The sequence below is a fragment of the Monodon monoceros genome, unplaced genomic scaffold (genome assembly GCF_005190385.1).
Source record: "Monodon monoceros isolate NGI ecotype Baffin Bay Population unplaced genomic scaffold, NGI_Narwhal_1 Super_Scaffold_10, whole genome shotgun sequence".
NCBI classification, from domain to species: Eukaryota; Metazoa; Chordata; class Mammalia; order Artiodactyla; family Monodontidae; genus Monodon; species Monodon monoceros.
The window spans coordinates 26,561,290-26,573,539 of NW_021703766.1; the positions used below are offsets into that span (position 1 = coordinate 26,561,290).

General features: G+C 44.4%; 2 protein-coding genes across 10 annotated transcripts in view; one reads left to right on the forward strand and one right to left on the reverse strand.

The window, feature by feature from the left end:
* CNOT1 (CCR4-NOT transcription complex subunit 1) overlaps positions 1–5,648 on the forward strand; it is a 98,939-nt gene extending 93,291 nt beyond the window's left edge. For all 7 annotated transcript variants that reach the window (XM_029237333.1, XM_029237283.1, XM_029237297.1 and 4 more), the window contains 6 exons: positions 76–249; positions 1,164–1,313; positions 1,992–2,172; positions 3,723–3,855; positions 4,998–5,132; positions 5,309–5,648. In XM_029237333.1, coding sequence (XP_029093166.1) covers positions 76–249; positions 1,164–1,313; positions 1,992–2,172; positions 3,723–3,855; positions 4,998–5,132; positions 5,309–5,387 — 852 coding nt within the window. In that variant the 3' untranslated portion in view covers positions 5,388–5,648. The remainder of the gene's footprint in view (positions 1–75; positions 250–1,163; positions 1,314–1,991; positions 2,173–3,722; positions 3,856–4,997; positions 5,133–5,308) is intronic.
* Positions 5,649–7,123: 1,475 nt separating this feature from the next.
* On the reverse strand, positions 7,124–11,361 carry SETD6 (SET domain containing 6, protein lysine methyltransferase). 3 transcript variants are annotated; one of them, XM_029237358.1, is made up of 10 exons: positions 11,273–11,361; positions 10,951–11,040; positions 10,725–10,869; positions 10,504–10,645; positions 10,183–10,377; positions 9,932–10,052; positions 8,114–8,294; positions 7,830–7,972; positions 7,433–7,684; positions 7,124–7,357 (listed from the first exon to the last, which is right to left on the reverse strand). In XM_029237358.1, exons 1-10 carry the CDS (start codon positions 11,297–11,299, stop codon positions 7,307–7,309), a joined length of 1,347 nt encoding a protein of 448 aa, XP_029093191.1. In that variant the 5' UTR covers positions 11,300–11,361; the 3' UTR covers positions 7,124–7,306. The 3 variants fall into 3 exon arrangements, with proteins under 3 accessions (XP_029093191.1, XP_029093200.1, XP_029093181.1); XM_029237367.1 differs by having other exon boundaries at positions 7,124–7,684; positions 10,183–10,242; XM_029237348.1 differs by having other exon boundaries at positions 7,124–7,684.
* Between the last annotated feature and the right edge of the window lie 889 nt (positions 11,362–12,250).

The following is a 12,250-nucleotide window of genomic DNA, read 5'->3' on the forward strand; positions in this document are numbered from 1 at the left end:
AATAGTAAAAATGCTACTCCCATTTTCTTACTTAATGTAGAAACAGCCAATGTTGTTCTTGTTTTTAAAATATAGGGCACTTTAAGAGTGCTGCTGGTTCTTTTGCATGATTTCCCTGAGTTCCTTTGTGATTACCATTATGGATTCTGTGATGTGATCCCACCTAATTGTATCCAGCTAAGAAATCTGATCCTGAGTGCCTTTCCAAGAAACATGAGGCTCCCAGACCCATTCACTCCTAATCTGAAGGTAAAGTTCTAAACAGTTCAAGGAAAAGCAAGTTACATCTTAGTATTTTAGTCCTTTCTCTAGTAAGTGGGGTATTTGCTGTCCCCAGCATACACACCTACAAGTTGTTGGGTAAGGGTGCTCTTTGGGGGAAGCTGTCATGTTATTAAGCCTGATAAAGTATGATACTGCTGCTGAATATTGATTCACAGTATTCGTCTAGTTGCTGTTTTCAGTTTTGATATTTTAGCTATATTTACAGAACCTCAACCTAGGTTTTGGGCCAGTCATTTGCTGGGTGGCCCCAGTGGCACAGAATTGCAGAATAGACACTTGTATTGTCATATTTCACAGGTGTTTTGGATTTGTGTACTTGTGTTTTGTTTAAATTATCAGGAGAGAAGGGACTGTTTTAAAAATCATACCACCCTGACATGGCTTTTGTAATTTTTATGTATTTTTTAAAAATCTTTTCACATGCATTTTTTTTTAAAGTAGCAAGTACAATGTCTTGTTCAGCTTGGGGCATCTTTTCAAAGACTAGGGCTCTTGGTGAGCAAGGAATCTCATTCTGTACTCGTGTTTTGAAATCGAATTCCAGGAAAAACACAGTTAGTGGTATCAACTAGACTTCTCTACAAAAGGTACCTATCATGCCTTATTTTAAGAATGAGAAAATAGTATAGAATGAGAGATTACTATTATTTTGTATATGGGTACCTTTAATTAGAAGAATCTATTTCTTCTAATGAGTAATAACACTTTGCTGTACAGCAGAAATTAACACAACATTGTGCTGTACTTCAATAAAAATTTCTTAATCAAGATGTAAAGTGTATAACTTTAGAAAAACAACTACTTTCTAGCATAGATACAGTTTGCTGTTAAGGCCTACAGATGCTTCTGATTATGATTCTTGTATTTGTTTGTGGCAGGTGGATATGTTGAGTGAAATTAACATTGCACCCCGGATTCTCACCAATTTTACTGGGGTGATGCCACCCCAGTTCAAAAAGGATTTGGATTCCTATCTTAAAACTCGATCACCTGTCACTTTTCTGTCTGATCTGCGGAGCAACCTACAGGTTAGTGGTTTGACTTAAACTCTTGGTTGTGTCTTTCACTTTGTACGCACAGTCCTATGCATGGTCTCTTGTAAGTTAGTCTTTTCAACCTGCTTTAAAGGTTTTAAAGCACATTGTCATTTTTAATGGTTGGATGAGATTAACTGGATTGTACATTTTACCAGTGACAAGCTATATAGCCTTGGAAGAGGCAGCCAGGGAATGGACTGGTTTTCTGTAAGAAAAGATTGCTGATAATCATCCCCTACTCCAAGACTCTTCTAAGTAAATGGATTCTGGTTCAATTTGCTGTATACAAATTGATTGAGGCTGTATTATCTTTCCAGTCTTTCCATACCAAGAAACCACGTTTTTTCCCTCTCCAAATCTTTCTTATAAGTGAGATAGTGCAAATTTTGACTTTATAAACTTTATTTTTGTGCTGGTAACTGTCAAAGCTTTGGTTTCCCAAGGGAAATCCCATTTCTGTTGACACAACTACCCTTGTGCAAGTGTGTATTTGTTAAATAACCTCACAAATTCAAGCAGATTTCTAAATTTAAGTCACAGAGGATATTGGGAACAGTTCAGCTTTTCTATGAAAGGCATAAAAAGGGTTCTTAGAAATATTGGTGCCTAAATCCGATGCCTAAGTCCTCTGTGACAGTAAGTCAGGAGCTTTCTGTTTTGTTCATTTAGGTATCCAATGAGCCTGGTAATCGCTACAACCTCCAGCTCATTAATGCACTGGTGCTCTATGTAGGGACTCAGGCAATTGCACACATCCACAACAAGGGCAGCACACCTTCAATGAGCACGATCACCCACTCTGCTCACATGGACATCTTCCAGAACCTGGCTGTGGACTTGGACACTGAAGGTGAGTGAAGCCAGCTAGTTCTCAGAGTCAAGTTTTGTGCACTTTTTGTCACAGTCTGGTCCCAAAAATACTTTAAGCCACAATAGAGAATGTTCTGTCAATATGGTTATGGGTCTGGCTGGTTATTTTATCTTGAATTCGATAGTATTTGCTCAATGCAGAAGACACAGCAAAGCGTAAAGGAAAAAAATCATCCAGAATCCTTACCACATCAGTTAATATTTCAGTATGTATGATTGTAGCATTTTTCTTTTTTAGTGTGAAAATAAACATGTTCTTTTTACTAGCCTCTCTTTAAAAATAGGCTCATGTTACTTTTTTTGTTAGCCTGCCTTTTATCCCAACATTTACTGATGCCTCTTTGCCAGGCAATATGTTAAATATTAAATGTGTAAAGATTAATGAATAAACTTCCCCTACCTGCTCTGCAAAAAAGTTCACAGTATAATCCTATTGTAGGTTTGCATCTTGCTTGGTTGAACTACCAATTTTGGTGTTCTGTATAGTAGGTGGTGACCAACGATATAGTGCTGCTCAGCCTAACACGCATACACTTTAGGAGGATGCCTACTTTTTTTAACTTCACTATGGATTTTTGAGAGGCTAATTTTGAGTATATACTACTTGCCTATTTGTAGGAGGGGGTTTGAGGCAGCTTAAAATCAAGATTTAACACAAATGAATACCATTACGTCCAGAACCCAACAAAAAAAGTGGATAGCCTTTAAATGTTAAAGCTCACTATGATGGCCTTACAAACCTCAGTAATATCAAGCAGAGGGAGACAACCAAATCCAATTAATACTTATTCCAATAGTTTAAACTAGCATTTCTCCAAGTATAGTCTGGGAACCCTTAGTGGATTATCCCCAAGACCCTTATAGAAGGATCGTGAGGGACTTCCCTGGTGGTCCAGTGGGGAAGACTCCACGCTTCCAATGCAGGGGGCTCTGGTTTGATCCTGGGCTGGGGAACTAGATCCCGCATGCATGCAGCAACTAAGGAGCTGGCATGCCGCAACTAAGGCCCAGTGCAGCCAAAATAAATATATAATAAATATTTTTTAAAAAAGAAGGACTGTGGGATTAAAACTATTTTAATAATAAGACATTTGCTTTTTTTCACACTCATGTTGTCACAAGTGTACAGTGACTGTTTCCAGAGGCCACATGAAATAACCATACTGGAACAGATTGAACATAAGGGCAGAAATGAGAATCCAGCAGAATGTGAAACAGTGACACTCTTCTCTAAGTTTCTTGGGGGGAAATACTTAAATTTTTTTATTAACAGGTTATATTAATATGCAGTAGGTCTCTTATTTTTAAATAGACTAATTTTTTTAACTACAATTTTTTTAATGTGAAAAACAGTGAAATAAAACCCACAGAAATGAACTCTGGGGCCCTGAGCACCGCTGGTTGAAACCAAAGGATAATTTGAGAACCTGTATCAAGAAATGCAAATCCATCCAGTCAGAATGTGATTTGTCTTCTCACATTGGCCTTTCAGAGCAAATTGTCGCTAAGCTGGGTTTTCTTAATATCTAGGTCGGTATCTCTTCTTGAATGCAATTGCAAATCAGCTGCGGTACCCAAATAGCCACACTCACTACTTCAGCTGCACCATGCTCTACCTTTTTGCAGAGGCCAACACTGAAGCTATCCAAGAACAGATCACAAGGTAAGAGAGAGGTCTGTTTTTCAGAGGGTACTAAATGGAGTCTCTTCCCCTTTATTATGAATTCTGAGTGTTTTTTTCCCTATGCATTCCATGTTCACTGAGCATCTTAAATGTGTTAAATAGTTGTGAACGAAATGGGCATGGTTCTACCCTCCTGATAATTAGTCTGATGGATGCAAAAAAAATCACAAGTAGAGAATTATTAATCACTGCTGAAACAAAAAGTTTTCGACAAAAGGCACAGCATTTTGATAGATCAGGAGTTTTTCTCAGGTGGTGGGGTCAGCATATTTAACCAGTCCTGAAACACCCAGGCCTTTTAAAGGCCATGTTAAAGAACTTAGACTTGTCATTACCTCTGGGTTGGAAGGTTTTAAGCAGGAGAAATAACAGGATCATACGTGTGTTTTACTAACAATAGTTAGGAATCTGTTGCAGATTGCTTGGACTATGTACAGCATTGGAGATCAGGAAATGGGTACATCCTAGTGAGAGAGATATACACAAACTTAAAAAACTGGACCAGACTTGTTAAACTTGCCCCTTCACCTAATAGTAGTTTCTGAGCATTAGTATTCCTTAGGTTTATATACTAAAAATTAACTAGTGTTTTATTATTAGATGTTTAGATGGTAAAAGTCCTATTTTGTGGACTATATAAAGCTTTAGTGAACTTCCTCGAACTTAAATCTTTGTTCTTGTGCTTTATTACATCCTTAGGGTAAATTTAGAAGTAAAATCGGTTAGATCAGGGGATGTGAAGAATTATCCCACCCAATTTACATATGTACTACTAGTAGTAAAATTCTTATTTCCTGTTTACTTTCATTGAGTATGTATTCTTTAAGCGATTATCTTCTCTGTGTCATGTAATCTATTATCTATCCTTTACCTTAACTTAGTCTTGTAGGCTCAGTAATGGGAAGAGGAGGGATTCAAACCCACGTTTGTTATGTAATTCTAGAATCCATTTAACCATTCTATAGAAAAGACTTAATCCACCTGCCTTTTGTAAAGCTAACAATTTTTGCATGTAGTGTAATAATCAGGGAAAAAGTGTTAGGAAAAAAGACAAATGGAGAAGTGGTCGTAAATTTGTATGTTTCTCTGTGCATTGACTAACTTTTTCTTCCCTTCTCCAGGGTTCTTTTGGAACGGTTGATTGTAAATAGGCCACATCCTTGGGGTCTTCTTATTACCTTCATTGAGCTGATTAAAAATCCAGCGTTTAAGTTCTGGAACCACGAGTTTGTACACTGTGCCCCAGAAATTGAAAAGTGAGTTAAAAGTAATTTTTAAATTGTTACATTCTTAAGACAGAAGAATGAGAATCATTTGATGGCTCCAGCTTGGGTGGGTGAATAAGAAGGCCATAGTAACCAAAATGAGACGCAAGGTTTTAGTCAGGCCTGAAGTTTTTCTCACAAACTTGTTAACTGTCTCCATTCTTCAGGTTATTCCAGTCTGTCGCACAGTGCTGCATGGGACAAAAGCAGGCTCAGCAAGTAATGGAAGGGACAGGTGCCAGTTAGATGGAACCACATCTCTGTTGTAAATTTGTCAGCCTGGAGGTCCCACTGTACCAAGTTCATAAACTGGCTGAAGATCCTTTCAGCTTTTCCTGACTTTTCCGGCCCTTTGGTCTCGGGTATCTGCCCCAATTACTGTTTGGGTCAGCTTCCTGTCTACTTGGACACGTTCCAAATTTAAATGCATTTTTTTGACTCCTGGCCAACATTTAGAAGATGCTGTGAATATCATTTTGAACTTGTGTAAATATATGAAAGAGAAAACCTTTGTCTGGAACTTCTTGGGTTTGTGCAAAATGTGTCCAAGGCAAGTAGATAAACTGGTGGTACCTACTTCCCAGCTTATAAATTCAAGAGGCTGCTGATGCCATGCACTTGGGGGGGGGGGGCGGTGGGCATAGCTCCATGTCATCTGACATTCCTGGTGTCCCAAAGAATAGCAGGAAAGCCAGTTTAAATACTATGTGACTTATTTTTTTAAAATACGGATGGGGACCTTGAAAATCACGAAGTTGTTAAAAAATGTGGATGTGTAGAATTTGGTATGCCAGGAAACATGGGAAGAGTACACAATTGAGATCCCGTGGATTTTTATTTTGCCTCTTCCCCAAATCTAAAGCTGGCTGTTGGCAGAGCATCATTCTCTTTTCTGCTGGAGAACACATCCCCTTGGGCCCTGTGAGACACTTCTTTTTATAAAGGGAAGCCAAACCAGGCCTAAAGTTCCCCCATCTCTCTCCTCCTGATAACTTGTAAACTGTGCGGAAAGGAACCAAATATTATGAATTGCCCTTCCCCATTATCCCAATGAATGGCCATACAGACTAAGCTGAACAACAACAAAGTCAAAAGGACCAATACAGCCCCTTTTGTAAGGATTTTGAATGTTTTGTAAATGTATTGGTCCATGTGTTGTATTTTGTAGCCTTCCTAGTTCCTGGGCTTTAGCTTCCCTACTTCTTGTATGTGTATGCATACTGTAGTCGAACATTAAAGTCATGACACACACACACGAGTCCACTGTGCCTTTCTCAGTAGCGGCCAGTGCTGGTGGTGAGGAGGAAAGTGGACCACGCAGCCTTCCCGTTGGGGCCACTGGGGAACACTAACTTTTGCTGAATGGTATGTTTTCCCACTACCAATCTGGCATCTTTAAACAAGGAAGTATTTTTGTGTAGTTTTGTGTAGTGTTGTTTGCCTTTTCCTTTCCAACAGTGAAAAATTATTGGAGCAGGTTTCTATGATTAAACAGTTTCAAAATGCCCATTTAAAAACATCCTTTACCCTCATGGTGTTTCAATATTAACATCTTTATTGGAGTATAATTGCTTTACAACGTTAGATATAATTTTTAAAAGAAAAGGAGTAGGTATATATTTAAAACTTACCTAATATATACCTTACCTTTCATGACTGTCACGTTTTATGGCCAGAGAGGACAAAAAGGTTCAAGATTAAATAGAAATCTTACATGGGGACTTGAATGTCATTGGTGTCTTAAGGGTGAGTTGTGCCTTCTAGGCTGCTTAAGGAATTTAAACAATTGCTCAGAGTCCCAGTGACACAGCTTATTAAATCCTCCAACAGGAAACAGTTGTTAACTAAGGGAAAGTGACTTGTTCAAAATAGACCTGGATTTGAACCAGGTCTACTTTCAAAGTCCATGTTATTAAATGCCAGGCTACAACAAAATGTTATCACTATCACATTTCTGCTAACTTTGGATCAAGCTGAGAACCAAACAGCTATAATAAAATTTATTAGTGTTCATAACAATAAGCAGCAGTTCCCACATCTACTGTTCCCAAATCCTTCAGCATGTCACTCTTACCTTGCAATTCATCCTAGACAACAGTTTTGCTACTTTTCCTTTTGGTATTTAGTATGAAATGCAAAACAAAAGGTCCAAATTATCCTTCTTTTCAAGCATCAACGTGTACCAGCTTAGCAGAAAGTTCTTCTCTTGGACATTCCTTCAGGAAAAAGGGAACCTGCTAGTTAGTCAGTTCCAACAACTGGTGTAAGATCATCTTCTGACCATAACGAACCTGTAAGGCTTGCTGTTCCCTCCAGCTGAGTGTGGCGTAGACCTCTTTACTACTGAGTAAATCTTGCTCAGTTTTTAAGTCTGTGGCATAGGTTTGCAGGGTCAATAAAACACTGTCCCGAAGAAGCTGTCTCCATGATGCTTTGAGTTTGGGGATATTTGTGATTGTCAGGCTGTCCTCTTCCCTTTTATCATCTCCCCATCCATCCTGGTCTTTAAATTCTCTGAACTCCTCAGCAGGCATGCACAGTACCTAGAAGCAACCATGGGGCCCTTTACTTGCATATTTCCAAAATTGATTTAGAGAAGCCAACCTGTCCTGACAGCATTTAAGTGTCCTCTCCATCCATGCCACCTTTCCTCGCACCTAGATCTAAATACTTATTTTGAGCATTTACCTTGAGTGTCATGGCCAGTTCCTCTTCTGTCAGCACTTCTTCCCGCCCAATCACAAAGGCTCCCTCTTCCCCTACCATCTCCAGTTTGCATAAAAAATCCCAGCGTTCATACAGTAGGAGCCTTTCAGCTTCAACTTTTGTTCCTGTAGACAGAAAGTACTGCTGTGAAAGTCAGTATACCCAAGAGCTCATTTCTCCTTCGTCTACAAAAAGGGAGCAACTACTACAGAGCACCTGGGGCAGGGATGGAGACATACACCAGTGTCCAAGGTTTAATCACTCACCCTGTAACGCTGCTTCACGAACCGTCACCATCTGAATGTCAGCCGTGTCATCCGTGTTGTCAGGATACGGTTCAGTAAAGCCATACATGTGAATCAACTGCCAGTTAGCCATTTGCCCATAAGTGTTGAAAATCTCATGGCCTTTAGGAATGGGCTGAGTGGCCACCATCCGAAGACAATTCTGGGGTGGAAGGGAGAAGCTGGGGCCAGGCCCTTCCCAGGCCAGCCTCCTGAAGATTACTTCCCTCCTAGGAGGGTACAGTTCCCTCCAGCAGATATAGTTCAGTGATGGTGGGACTGACACTATACCTACCAACATTCTACTTTTAGTTCTTGTTAAGATCCTGTGCTGTAGAATAAAAGTGGTGAGACTTAAAGGTCAAAAGTCATCCCCATGGTTTTAGTACGTAATCTTTGTTCAGTCATCTCACAAACACTTAAAAAGTTACTAGCTGGCTTCCCTGGTGGCGCAGTGGTTGAGAGTCCGCCTACCGATGCAGGGGATACGGGTTCCGTGCCCTGGTCCGGGAGGATCCCGCGTGCCGCGGAGCGGCTGGGCCCGTGAGCCATGGCCGCTGAGCCTGCGCGTATGGAGCCTGTGCTCCGTGGCGGGAGAGACCACAGCAGTGAGAGGCCCGCGTACCGCAAAAAAGAAGAAAAAAAAAAAGTTGCTAGCTTTGGAGACTTCTCCGGTGGTCCAGTGATTAAGAATCCGCCTTCCAATGCAGGGGACGCAGGTTCAATCCCTGGTGAGGGAACTAAGATCCCACATGCCACAGGGCAACAAAGCCCACACACCACAACTAGAGAGAAGCCTGTGCACAGCAACAAAGAGCCCGCGTGACACAACTAAGACCTGACACAGCCCCCCAAAAAAGCTGCTAGCTTTACAGAAATGAAGAATTAACCACTGGACTGCAAGGGAAGTGCCTAAGACTGCTGGGGCCCAGGTTCAATCCCTGGGCAGGGGGAACTGGGCTCTGTGCAGTGTGGCAAAAACAAAACCCAAAAAACCAAGATCAAAGTAGGAACAGCAAATGGACACAAGCATTTAAAAGTAATAGCCAGGGACTTCCCTGGTGGCACAGTGGTTAAGAATCTGCCTGCCAGTGCAGGGGAGACGGGTTTGATCCCTGGTCCGGGAAGATCCTACATGCCACGGAGCAACTAAGCCCGTGCACCACAACTACTGAGCCCGTGTGCCTAGAGCCCGTCTTCTGCAATGAGACGCCCACACACCACAACGAACAGTAGCCTCCCACATGCTGCAACTAGAGAAAGCCTGCATGCAGCAACAGACCCAACACAGCCAAAAATAAACTTATTTTAAACAGCCATTTCCTAATTTTTAATCCCATAAACTTAGATCTTTTTTTGCAACTTTCCACTTAGCAAATAGAATTGATACAAACACAGCCTTGGTATCATCTTAAACCGGTCTTATGAACACCCCTCTAGTGAAAAGTATTGACACTATGGCTGTTCCAGATTGCTGTCCACAGGGCCCAGAAACAATCTTGGCTCACTAGCACTGCACAGAACAACCAACCTATAGAACCAAATCAGTGAGGGTGCAAGGTTTATCAGAGGATTAACCCCAGCTTTCTTGTAAGGTTTTGAGATGTTTTCAGTTCAGGTGATTTCAGTGGAATACGCAAAGTACACAGAGGAGGAGATAATTCCACCTACACATTTTTAGTATGAGGAGAATGGAGTGTTTAGCTCAACTGCCAGGCCAGCATAAATAACACACCGGTTTGAATCACGTGCCCAATCATCCAAGCACATAAGAACAAGAACTGGGACAGATCCACTCACTGGAGAGTATTCTAGATTGGCATTGTGATTGGCTAAGTGGTTTAGTACGTCTGCAGCAGGCACCATCAAAGGGGAGTTTGGCTCCTTTTCATCATCCTCTTCCTCCAGTGGTTCCTGAAAGCTGCCACAGAGAGAACTTTGCTAAAGCCCAGTGCAGGGTGAGAGAGGAGTGGGGTTCACTGTTTTTTCCCTTCTAGTCCCTCAATAGAGTTCTAAAAAAAAGGGTCCTTTTTAAGGCTCCGCTCACTGACCTGTAGGCCATCACAAGAGCCACGAGCTGGCGGTAGAGTTCCAGAGAGCGAACCGTGGGGCTGAAAAGATCGGGGTGGGCTTCCATGAAGGGCAGCACGATGGAATAATACTCGCTGCGGATGCTGGCCAAATCCTTCTCCACAGCCTCGGGTACGCCGGTGCCCTGCAGCAACCGCCGGCGCTCCTCCTCTGGCCTGCAGTGACACCCCCACCCAGGTTCTTCACACCACCTACCGGGACTAGCGCTTAGAACCCGTGTCCCAAGGGTAGGGCGGTTCGAGCCAGACTACCTACGGTGCTGCCCCTCCTACGGCTCTCACCAGAACATGGGGTGCTCCAAGCGGCCCAGCTCGGGCCACAGCGCAAAGTAGGGGCTCCAGGGCGAGGCCGGGGCCTGCAGCTCGTGCAGCAGCGCCAGCAGCAGCGGCACCCATCCCGACTGGCTCTGCAGCGCGCCTCGCTCTGAGGGAGACGAAGAGGTTAGGGCCCCGGCCGGCCCCGCAGGCCCGCCTCGGCGTCCCACCCCCGCCGGCGTAACCACCTCGCTCCAGCAGGCCGCTGATTGAGCAGGTGTGCTGCGACAGGAGTGCGGCCCGTGGCACCGCGAACAGCAGCTCCCCGGGCTGCACGCTCTCCCGGGCCACCATGCCGTAGCCGGCCACCGTGCCCTGCCGGCTCACCGCCACCTGAGCAGGGAGAGCGGCCGGTCAGAGCTAGACCGCGCCCGCTTCCCCGCCGCGCCCGCCTCCACCCCGCCCCCCACTCACCTTGGGACTCAGCTCCAGTCCTACCCGCCGGCACCAGCTCAGGAATCTGGCCACCGGGGCCGGGTCCTCGCTGCCCGCAAGCCCTGCCACCTGAGATAAGCAAGCGCAGTGGCGTTGCCTTGCCCCGCCCGGAAGAGCTCGCTGGGGGCGGAGAAGACGGCGGCGCGCGCGCGGAGGAAGGGCCGGGGTTGGGGGAGGGGATGTGGAGTGCGGCAAATGACCCGCGGCAGGCCGCGCAGCCGCGTGCGGGACGGCGCTGCGGACGGGGAAGCGGCAAGGCGCGGCGGAGAGGGGTGCTCCTGCGTCTGCCACCACAACTCACCCGCCGGCGCTTCGCCTGGGTCGCCATGGTCCAAGGGCGCGCAGCCCCGCGACTCCGCAGCCCAGCGCAGGCGCTTCCGGCGTCCTGGGCGGGACTCACAGGGGCGGGGCCTATGTTCCCGCCCCGGAACCACGTGATGTTCGTTTCGACTTCCACGCGGAAGAAGAGTGGGGGTTTGCACCTGGTTGTACAAGCCCTGCTGAAAACATTCTTGAGGCCGGGTCTCCCCACTTGGGTTAAGAAAACGTGCCGCCGGGTGCAGGAAGATGTGTCCCCTTGCCGCCTTGAGCCTGGTCTGAGCCAGGCACAACCCTTCCCAGTCTTGGTCTGTGACAGTTGAAACCCCTGGGGGTAGAAGTCCGGTTGAAGTGCAAAATCCCATTTCTGGATGAGAAGGGAAGGCCTGGCTGGAGGCCGGCTGGGTGCGCAATTAGAGCAGTTTGTGCAAGTGTTTCGGAGTTGTGTGGTCAGGGCTCCCAGAACTATTGATAGAATAGACCCGCTCAGTTTTTCATCTTTTGCGTAGCACATGGAGGGGCTTATTTTTATTTACTTGCTGCTTTAGTTGCTGACACACAGCAGGAACTCAATATCTATTTATTGGATAAATGGCTGAGTAAATGAATCAGAAATGGTGGTTAAACATGGGGAAATAGCATGCCGTTAAATTTAAGAAAATGAGGCAACGAATATAGAGGTTACAGGTCTGGGTTTTGAAGTCAAATACTGTCAAGGCCACCTCCCAGCTTGGCCTCTTATTAAGGCAAATTCAGTTTCCTCAACTGTGAAACTAAGATAATTAGTACCTACCCTATGGAATTAATGTAAGGATTGGTAAGATGATGTGACAAGATATGGAAATACAGAGATAGATGGAAATGCCTGTCTTCACTCTGAACGGTCAACCCCACCTAAACCCGAGAAGCACCAGCCTCACCAGCTTAAACATTCTGTCTCTTCCAAAGCTTCTCATGATGG

Excerpts from the sequence above, each read along its gene's own strand:
- SETD6 (XM_029237348.1), bottom strand. The coding sequence starts at position 11,299 with ATGGCGACCCAGGCGAAGCGCCGGCGG. Across the intron at positions 10,646-10,724 it reads CAGCGGCCTGCTGGAGCGAG|AGCGAGGCGCGCTGCAGAGC; the intron begins GTGGTTACGCCG and ends CGTCTCCCTCAG. Across the intron at positions 10,378-10,503 it reads TTGGAGCACCCCATGTTCTG|GCCAGAGGAGGAGCGCCGGC; the intron begins GTGAGAGCCGTA and ends GTGTCACTGCAG.